Source organism: Protomyctophum bolini, assembly GCF_963924005.1.
Source record: "Protomyctophum bolini genome assembly, chromosome: 13".
In the NCBI taxonomy this organism is placed as follows: Eukaryota; Metazoa; Chordata; class Actinopteri; order Myctophiformes; family Myctophidae; genus Protomyctophum; species Protomyctophum bolini.
In genome coordinates this window covers 26,455,075-26,465,867 of record NC_137874.1, presented here as the reverse complement: position 1 = coordinate 26,465,867, position 10,793 = coordinate 26,455,075, and the positions used below count along the sequence as shown (strand labels likewise).

At 43.1% G+C, this 10,793-nt stretch overlaps 1 protein-coding gene across 7 annotated transcripts in view; it reads left to right on the top strand.

The window, feature by feature from the left end:
- Nucleotides 1–7,708, top strand: part of LOC308327192 (vacuole membrane protein 1-like) — a 68,525-nt gene extending 60,817 nt beyond the window's left edge. For all 7 annotated transcript variants that reach the window (XM_080780416.1, XM_080780413.1, XM_080780415.1 and 4 more), the window contains 2 exons: nucleotides 5,296–5,398; nucleotides 6,715–7,708. In XM_080780416.1, the coding sequence (XP_080636542.1) occupies nucleotides 5,296–5,398; nucleotides 6,715–6,858 (247 nt within the window). In that variant the 3' untranslated portion in view covers nucleotides 6,859–7,708. The remainder of the gene's footprint in view (nucleotides 1–5,295; nucleotides 5,399–6,714) is intronic.
- Nucleotides 7,709–10,793: the final 3,085 nt, after the last annotated feature.

Genomic DNA, 10,793 nt, shown 5'->3' with positions numbered 1-10,793 from the left:
GTAGGCGACTTCAGAAGGGGCAGAGGGGTCAAGGGTCAGGTGTGACTCACTGCGTGTGGAATTCCCTGTCCACCAATTGAACACAGGATGCCTAAACAACGTGCTCCGTAGTCTTTGCCACGGCAGGAAATGATCGCTCATTAAAAAATGAGATGGCAGTCACAAATTAACCCTTTCATTTGCCACTATATCGGGTGCTTTCAGAAAGCAGGGAAATGAGGGATTTCTTTCTGTACTGCATGTTCCTCCAGAATTCCCCTCCATATATTTCCTTCTTATTGTAAGCACCTGGCCTTTCCGGTCTTGTTACGACTGGTACTCTTCCTGGTGAGTGGTTAGAGTTGTCAGTGCTTACCATTAGAGTCACTCACAATACAATGCTGCCGTCACATTATCAATATTGTGATATCTGATTTGGTCTAGTATATCGGCAAGGCCTCTGCCTAACACCTCAGACACACAGCAGGGCAACAGGGGAATCTGTGGCTGTAGAGTTTTATTCAGCAGTCTGTTTTATCTGTCAGTGTGGAGATTCCCCTAGTATTGTTGTGAGTGCAGGTAGGGCTGGGGCAATAATGGAGTTATCACTTTAGTTATTTCCCAATATTAAAATTAAATTCCACAATACATGCTAAACGATAGAGGGAGGAGAGCGATGACTTGACTATGTGTGGAGTTGTCCGTACTTCTGTGTTGTTTAACACTATTTAGTTTAATAAATATCTGCAGTGATTGGCATACTGTAACATGACTTACAGTAAGTGCTCAAATAAATGGTTTATGTGAGTCTGCTCCTCCTTTGTGCAGAATCTGAGTCAGGTTTATTTGTCATCAAGTGGGTGTAATACTTTTTGTGTGCGTGCTCCATCATTTTGTATTATTCAGTGAAGTGTGTGTGTGTGTGTGTGTGTGTGTGTGTGTGTGTGTGTGTGAGATAATAACCTCTCAGCCAATTATTAACACATCAGCTAATGTAATCTCATGTTATAGTGACTTTCTTACTAAATTTGTTGCCTGTAAGTATTTATACATCAAATTTCTGATGCCATACCAGAATACATCTCTGTGGGCAATAAATTGGAGAAAGGGGAAAAAGTTATGGTGACTATTTGGTTTCCGAATGGAACAAGTCCACTTTACACGTCCACTTTTACATAGTAGGTTGGGGAGACAGTTGGTCATATTCACATATTAACTGGGAATATTCTGCCTTAGTATAGCCTTTTTTTCAGAACCGTTATAGACTTCCAAATGTGTTAATGCTTATGTATATGCTAGAGTTCTTTTTACAAAGATATTTATGACAGCACATGCCATAGCTTTGTTGTACAGCTGTTTCAGTTGCAAAGACCAGTGCCTACGAGCTTGTAGATCTGCTATTTTTGGAAGATCGTGAAAATGTGGCGCAAGATCTTTGAATATACAGTATATTCTTTCACAGCAAACAATTTTCCTAAATATTTGCTTCTGGTGGTCCCTGGAACAAAATATTTTGAGATGGGGGTCTGCGGCCAAATACATATCATTTTGGGGGTCCTTGACATGAAACAGTTTGATAACCACTGACATAGAAACATAGGCTTTTCAGAAAACTGTCATGATTTAGAAGACATTTTGTAGAATCTGGTCTCAGTCCTAAATGGATTAGTATCCCCACTGGATAATAGCTTGACATATGAATGCATTGAAGCTTTAAATTCGTATTTGTAAATATATCCATTAAAAAAATGATTTTCTGTAACTAATCAAGTTGTTAAGGCTTATAGTGTGTGATCGCTACAATTATATTTCAACAATGTGCCATTTGTTCACCTCATTGATTTTTAAGTCACTGAATTAAAATAGGTTGACTGAGCAGTAACCAGTATATCTATAAGCTTACATTATAGAAAACAATTATCCAACACTTAATGAGCATGATCTTTCAAACTTATGATGTATAAATACAATTGTGTGCTGATATGATGTCTATAATTTGCCATATGTAGTGGAAACAGCACCATACGTATTATGAGCCACAGCAATTGCAGTCCATTTTGCAGTCTCTGGAAGTAATTTATTAAATTGGAGGACAGTTTATAACAGTTATAAAGTTTTGATCAGCTCCACACATGCAAGATTTTATGACAAAAAGACACTTGTTGTATCTAGATTAGTGGTACTATATTTCATTACATTCTAAAGGAGGAAAGGAGAATTTTGTTGTGAAAAAATATTGGTCTTGAATTGTCCCATGATAATCAGTGTTTGGTTTCATGGTCAGTTTTTCTTTTTAACTTCTATATTTATGTTGTTGAACACCAGACATAATTAATTGATACTAGCACATTATTGTCAGGGATATTCTTGACAGATTGTGAAAGGCATTAGCACAATTGTTTTGTTAATTTGATAAATAATTTCAATTTCGAATTCAAGAGCAATAACACAAAACATTTTCTTGATTACAAATGATGTGTTACAAACATTCCGTTTAATTCAGACATCGGACAAGATCATGTCATAAAATCCAGGTATCATGTTTTGCCATCATTGGTGTAAATAGTAAATACTGTATTGGTTCTGAAGACCACGATTGTAGAAGCACATTTTAAATGGCATGTTTTCTAGTTGTTGGAACTGATTTTGAGTCAGTCACTCAGTTCCTGAAATGTGTTGTGCCAAAAGATTCATTGTATTGTTTTAGTCAATTTGTTTGTCCATTTTCCCCCTTGAACTACTAAACCAAGAGAGGCAAAAAGGAGAGTTTACATTATCAAAACGGTAACAATAACTGCCACAACTGAAATAGCTCATCATGATTTAATTTTTATTAAGAATAGCTCATGCCTGCACAGTATACATCACATAAATGTACAGGTATCTGATTCCAGGCGAATACAGTTAAGAGGAAGTCAGCTGCTTTAAACTCAAAGAGAAGAATAACCTTTAACACAGTTTTCCAGGTACTCACGGGTATATCATGAACACAATCAGTAGTGATACTCAAATCCAATATTTTCACAGCGTGTTGTAAAAAAGGTTAAAGTATATCCCCAAAAAGTTCAAAATCAACCACCTCTTTATAGAAAAGATTGAAGGCACAGTCCCAGGGTATTAAATGCTGGATTTTGACTGCTTCTGTAGGTTTGAACCTTTTTCTTTGTTGGTTCATTCGCCCAGGCTCATGACTCAGTATTGCTCATCGTTTAGGGTATGATTCAAGCCCGCCATTTTTCGAAGCTATTTCACCCTCTCTTCTTTGTTCTTGCGAGTTGTCTTTTATTTGTTGAGTTGGTACATTTCGTCTTAATTGCTCATATTCATCTGCTTATTACAGTTACAAGTAGTAGTGCTTGTATTGTATTTTATATCTATAAATTAGTTATATGGTTTTCTATGCACGGTAATCTTAGGAATTTTTGAAAGATGGGGGAGGGGATGGAAGAGGCTTTTCCCTCCAAAAAATGCTCTCACTTGAATTGATACAGTATCTTTTGGGCATTTTCTATTGTGTAATTCAAGGCATGATTCAACTTATTATTATTCTGGTATACATCCTACCTTTTCTATGCTCACTCACAATATGGATATCTGTTACTTGGTGTTACGTTAATCATATAAAATGCGGCACTATTGTAAACTTTCAATTGCCACAGTAATTTATTTTTCGCCATAAGGGTGTGTGTGTGTGTGTGTGTGTGTGTGTGTGTGTGTGTGTGTGTGTTTGTGTGTGTGTGTGTGTGTGTGTGTGTGTGTGTGTGTGTGTGTGTGTGTACGTGCACGCGTACATGCGACGGAAATGACTTCTGTTCTAAAGAGAAAGTTACAAGCCATAAAAAGTATGTATATGACATTGCCCTTCCCACGCAAACATACGTTTAGGCCTTTGATGTGTCTTTGAGCATTGATATCTCCCCAGTGTCCCCACCATTTACAAAAGACAGATGTATATGTTGGGAGGAATTCTTAGAAACAATAGACATAAGGATGTAATTGACTTTGTATAGACACAAAAGAGTGTAAGTGAAGGTCTTTAGTATGTATTTGTTTAGTGATTAATCACTAACTCCAGTGTAGGGATGGGCCATAAGCTCTTATAGGCTATTCTCTGTTGAGTCTCTCGACCCCCCTCCTCCTGTGTGTGTGTGTGTGTGTGTGTGTGTGTGTGTGTGTGTGTGTGTGTGTGTGTGTGTGTGTGTGTGTGTGTGTGTGTGTGTGTGTGTGTGTGTGGAGGGGGGGTGGTGTGTGTGTGTGTGGGGGGGGGGGGGGGTAGTATGCTTGTAGTTGGTGGCTTGTAAAGGGTTTCCTAATATGGGCCGTCTTACAGGAGCGCCCTCCCCCTGTGGGCCAACCCCTCAGGTCTCAGCCAGTGATGACACAGCTTGGGAACGACTCACTTCCTCATTAATTGGCTGAAACCAGTTCTTACAGGAACCGCCGGGTGATAAATGTGAGAGTTCTGAGAAGTCATTCATTTCTCCTCGCTGCTGCAGCGGCAGAGAGGAGAGGAGGCACTGCAGGGGAGTTGAACGGGTTCACGGATGTGTGTGTATGTGTGTGTGTGAAAGCCGAGTGAGTGAGCGGTATGTGTGTACTGAATGTGTGTGAGAGGGAGAGGGAGAGGGAGAGAGAGCGGGAGAATGTGGGTGTCTGCTGCTTCTGCGTATCTGAACAAGCCAACTTTTTCAATTTTTTTCTTTCATTTTCTTCTTTCTCTTATTTTTATTTTTTTTGTTTTGTTTTAAGGAAACTATTTAGTATAGCTGTGGTACATTTTGTACTTTTTCTGGTGTGTGCGTGTGAGCACCAGACTGTTTTTGTAATTTTTTTTACATTCTCTGGTCTATTCTGAATTCCTATCAACGGGGATGAGCTGTGAGGATTTGCAGTTTCTCTCAGCCCCCCCCCACCCCCCTCTCTCTCTGTCTCTCTCCCCCGTTGACTCGGGAGATGGGAGCGTACAGGAGACAATACTGTACGTTATAGGAGGTATAAGGAGAGCATGCCTCCCTTTGTTGCTGCCCTTGGGTTGGTGAGTAACAATGACGTGACGTGATTTGTGTTGTCGCCCCCCTCCCTCCCTCCCTTCTCTTCTCCCTCTTCCTTCCCTCCTTCGTCCTCCCTCCTCTCCCCTCCCCTCCCATCCATCCCTCTCTCTCTCTCTCTCTCTCTCTCTCTCTCTCTCTCATTTTCTCTCTCTCTCTCTCTCTCTCTCTCTCTCTCTCTCTCTCTCTCTCTCTCTCTCTCTCTCTCTCTCTCTCTATCTCTCTCTCTCTCTCTCTCTTTTCACTGTCTCTGTGTTGGTGGAGCCAGTGCTGTTCCAGTGCTGGGTGCGGCACTGCAGAAGCCCTTGAGGGACTACTTGGAGGCCCAGAGGGCCAAGCTGCACCACGGCGCGGGAGAGGGGATCCCAGCGGTAAGTGCGAGGGCCTCAAAGCCCCCTTCTCACAACCTCTATTCATTCACGTACGAGCGCAGAGGAAAGAATGTGGCCCCTTACTTTTGCCTCACCCTTCTCTTCGCTCTTTTTTTCTCAGTTCCCTCTAGCACCCCCCCCATCTCTTTATCTTTTATCTCTACCAACCCCCTCACCCCTTCACCCTTTCCGTCATTCTATTTTCACTTTAGTTCTTTTTTATCTACCTTTACCTGTCTTTCTCTGTACCTGAGCGGCTTTGCGTTGCACTCTTTTATCATTTCACTTTTCTGTTTCTGTGTCGACATCGTAGAGGAGTGGTGTTGGGTATCTGTCCCAGGAGATCTCTCTTACGGTCGTAACATGCCGTGATACTGTAGATTAGAGAGCCTTGTTTAGGGCCAGTGGCAGAATGACAGAGTGGGCTAGAACTGCACTGGGCGGGCTGCGGGGCGGTGGTGGGGGTGGGGGGAGCAGAGGGGCCAGTGTGGGGTCTGGCTCCGCTCTCCATGTAGAACTGTACTACTGTAGTGTGGGGTGTGCTGACTCATGCTCCATCTTAGCAATTGTGTGTGTGAGTGTGGTCACTCCTCCCCGTGTCACACACGCACGCTCACACTCGGTGCCCCGCCTGAACCCAGCGCTGACTGTAGGCCGGGGCGGGGGCCCCCGCCTATGACAATCCATCAAACCCCCTCCTCCTGTCTAGAACAAAAAGAGCCAGTTCTGGCCATAGCCCTATCGCTCTTTGAAAGCCTCTCTCTCTGTCTCTACCTCCCTCTCTCTCTATCCCTCACTTACTCCCTCGCTCAAGAATGATTTTATTTTTTCACATCTTCTCATATGCACTCAAAAGAAGAAAAAAGGGCAAAACAAAAAGAAAGGATAGACTTTGAGTTGCACAACGAAGAGATTAAGGCAGTTCCAGAACAATGTTCCTTTTTTTGCGTTCTTGTAATGTGAGCCTCCTGCAGTTACAGGAGAGAAGCAAGGCAATTTAACTCGGTGGAGGCAGGCTGCAAGCTGGGGTCAGTGGGGGCGTTCGGAGCGGAGGATGGCGGGGGCTGCTGCGTGTTTTATTACCCCTGATCCCTATCTGTCCTGCACATGGAGCTGGATCCCACCTAGCCTCCAGCACCAATCTGGGGGGGGGGGGGGGGGGGGGGGAGTAGCAGGGCGTGAGGAAGGCCAACAGCATAGGCTGGCTCACATATTACTTTCGGTGAGTGGCGTTGTCGTGCGGCGCAGTGTGAATTAACCTCAACTGACCTGGCTCCTCTTCTTCTCTCTCTCCCTGTTCTTGTGGTTCCTGGCAGGAGGAGAACTGGCTGTCGTGGCTCTTTGAGAAGATGGTGGTCATCATGGTATGTTTCTTTGTCTGCTCCATCGTCAACTCCATGGCCCAGAGTTATGCCAAGCGCAGGCAACAGGAGAAGCACTTGGAGGGCAAGACGGAGTAGAAGCCTCCTTGGGTGCTTCCAACACTTCCTCCTCGTTTGTCCTGTTCCTTCTCCTTCAGGCTTCTGTCAGTCAGGGATTCCACCATTATCAGAGGCGTGGGTGCCTCCATCAGTTTTCTTTGTTTTTGGTAGCGGCGTCATTTACGTTGAACTTGGACTTAAACTACTTTTTTTTCCTGAGCTTGTGGTATTGACATCCTTAGTTCTTGGGCTCGGTCCGTGTTTTTTTTTCTCTTTTAAGGTAGGTGCTGCTGCTGGTGGTGTCACGTGCGCACATTTGTATGTGTGCTTTTTGTATGGAACCAGGCATGTAGTATTTCAAGCAGCTCAGTCTCCAGCGTTCTTTGAAGACCTACTGGCAGTAATTGTCCTCAGCGAGGCGTGTTTAGTATGGCAGCTTACAGTAGAAGCTTACAGTGTTGTCTCTTTACAGACATAGTTTTACAATTTCTATTTGGCAGAACTACATTTATTACTTCAACTTGAATTACTTTGTGATGTATTGAAAAGCTAACACAATGGCAGTGTTATTTATCTTGAGGTTTTATTTATTTCTGTTTTGATTATATATATATATATATATATATAGACATACTGTATGTGTAGTTTACAATTGACTTTAGTGCAATACTGGCTATATGCTGTGGCTGCTATGACGAAACAAAGTGTGTAAATAATGTCCAGTATGACGATAATGATCTCATTTCTACAATGTGTCTTAGAGGAGGCAAATCATAGAGGAATATGTGTTGACTTGATATATAGTAAGTTAGATAATCATTGCTACCATGTGTACAGTAGTCTCGTCACAGTAACCTTTTGGATGAGATTTGATAAATCAACCATGAATCAGATTCCTACTGGTTCCTTTGTCTGCTCTTATTGTTCTACTTCCAGGAAGAGAGAATATGAGTCAGCCTGGGGCCACTCTACCAGATGCAGCCATATATTGAATCAGATCTACGTGTGTGTGTGTGTGTGTGTGTGTGTGTGTGTGTGTGTGTGTGTGTGTGTGTGTGTGTGTGTGTGTGTGTGTGTGTGTGTGTGTGTGTGCGTGTGCGTGTGCGTGTGCGTGTGCGTGCGTGCAGGGACCCACATTTATGCGAGAGAGACAGAGTACAGTGTTTGTGTAGCCGGCTGCTCTACCTTTCATCTTTTACGAACTAAACCAGATTGCTTTCTGCTAATAGACCAGGAGGTTGGCTGCTAGTAGCTACGGTTCCCTTAAGCTTAGAGACGGTTTATTTCAGACTAACTGGCATAAGGTATGTATGGTAAGTGGTGGTCTCCTTTGTCTTCAGTCGTCTGGGGAGCTCTCTTTACTCCCAGCCGCTGTAAATCTCATACGAGGATACAGAGGCTCGCGTTCAACGCGGCAAGAGCTTTAAAACCTTTACAACCGTGTTTCTGTCATTTTTTGTTTTGGAGGAGGGGGGGGGGGGGGGGGGTTCTCTGTCATTGCAATGCCCTTTTGTTTCGTAAACGCTTGTGAGTGTCTGTGTGTGTGTGTGTGTGTGTATGTGTGCATATATATATATAGATATATATATTATTTTTTTCCCCTTCTCTCTGTGCCGCTGCTGTGTGGGGCTGAGCGCAGTGGGCGCTAGAGAAGGCACAAGCAACAGGGAGGGCGGGGGGGAACCGGAGCACAGTGAAAAGCGTCTGTGCTGTGCCGTTACCTCGGCTGAACCTTCCAATGAACTCGTTGCACTGCCCCAGTGAGCGGCGCCAGGAGACGAATCACTGGAGTAGATTCAAAACAGAGGGGCACTGTTGAGCGCGCTGAACCCGCTGCTCCGCAGTAGCTCTACTCGCTGCATTTGAAATTCACCCCTCCCTACACACACACACACAGTGAAATCCGGAGTGTTCATTTAACTCTGAGAGTGTACACATGGACCCAAAAGGGTCCATGTGTACACTCTCAGAGTTAAATTAACTGCAGATTTTACAGTGCACCCCTCCCGTCATGGTAAGTAAAAATGAAACTGAAATGCTAAAAACCAATTGAGATCTTTGTGCATGCATGTGTATGTGCGTATTGTCTCAAGGCATGTTCCGTCACTCTCTCGATCTGTCAGATAGCTTATCAGACTGGTGTTGGCTGTTAAGATTGCAAGGCGACAACAGTCTGTAGGCTGTCTGACATCTCGGGCTCTTTCATCTGACCAGCATCCTGTTTTGTCCTCTCCTCTGTTGTTGTCATTGTTTCAGTCAGCATCAGTTCCCATTTGGAGGTGAGTGTGTGTGTGGGGGGGTGTGCTCTCCGATGTCACTTCCCGTTATTCGCCACTTGTGAAACGTTGGGACATTTCTCTATTGTTGATTTCCTCAACACGTCTGTGAGAGCTCTATAGGAATTATATTTTGTAAATGCCAACGTAACTTTGTGAGTGTGCTTCCTAATATGTGTATTTGAGCATGTGTTTTTTTTCTCAGTGGTATCATTGGCCTCCCATAAAGTGTGTGTGTGTGTGTGTGTGTGTGTGTGTGTGTGTGTGTGTGTGTGTGTGTGTGTGTGTGTGTGTGTGTGTGTGTGTGTGTGTGTGCGTGTGCGTGTGCGTGTGCATGTGCGTGTGCGTGTGTCTCTGAGGTTTGGCTCTGTTCTCTTGAATTTCCAGAGTATCCAGAAAGCACACACCTTATTGCAACACATTCCATTGTGACACCCAGTCCTGGGTATGGTACACGTAGTGCTTTCAGAACTCCCCCCTTCCCTTTTACACTTCCCTCTTCTCCTTCACTCAAAACTTTCCTCTGTTGCTCAATACTCACAGATATTGTTTAAGGGTGCATTTTATTAGAACAAATCTCTCTGCGGGTGGCCTCGGCGGCCATGCATTGCTAATTATGTGTGAAATTAAAATTATGGCTTTATCAAGAATTCTAATTCAGCTTTAGCTCCTCTCTCTCTCTCACACACACACACACACACTCACTTTATTTAGGAATGGTACAAAAGTTTCCCTGGTCATAAAAACAAAACATCATTGGATAACATAGGAATGGCCCTGCTGGCGCATGTAGTGTGTTTTTGTTGGCAGTCTAATAACGCCCTGATCCACAAGGGAGCCCCCTTTTGGCATGCCTGTTTGAATGTGTGTGCGTGCATGTGTGTGTGTGTGTGTGTGTGTGTGTGTGTGTGTGTGTGTGTGTGTACACTGTTTGTCTAGAAATTGTGTTTGTATGTATACGTTCTTTTGTGACTGTCTAATAGGTGTCTGTACCAAGGTGTTATGTAATGTACTGTCAGAATTTACTGTTCTGCTTTTCTTGTTTTATTATCTGGTTTCTCTATAAATAAAGTTTGTTAAAAAGAGGATTGGTTTCTGACTGTTCATTATGTGATGAGCCTTGACCACACCAGGTTTGCGCTGACCCTCGGGCCTCTGAAGAATCTCACATGTCATCCGAGGAGGGGCAAGGTGGATAGCAGCAAGTCCGTCACACTCAGATTTCATCATCTTATGTTTCACATAGAAATGGTTATCACGTTACACATTTGCTCTCTCCACATTTACATCAGATCCATTTCAAATTACATATCATCGCTGGCAGGCAGAAACCTTGTATCTGCCTATTTTCGTTTTTCTTCATAAATTAATGTCCTTTTTTTATACTTCAATAATGGCCAATCTACAAGTTGATAATGAAATGCGTTGTGTATTTTTTTCACTATTGTTGAAACATCTTAGAATTCACCATATACAGACGCCAGGAAGAAAGTGGTTAAGTCTATGAGTTCCATAAAATGAAAACTATTAACAAGAGCTTGTGACTTGTGATTAATGACTCATTGGATCCATCAAAATTGGAACACAGGTTCTTTTTTCCATTTCCTGAAAAGTAGTAGTGACAATTTTGGTTTCTACCTGACAAGGTAGAATAAGGTATATCAAGCCTGTGGTGTTGACCAAGAGTTTTTCATAACT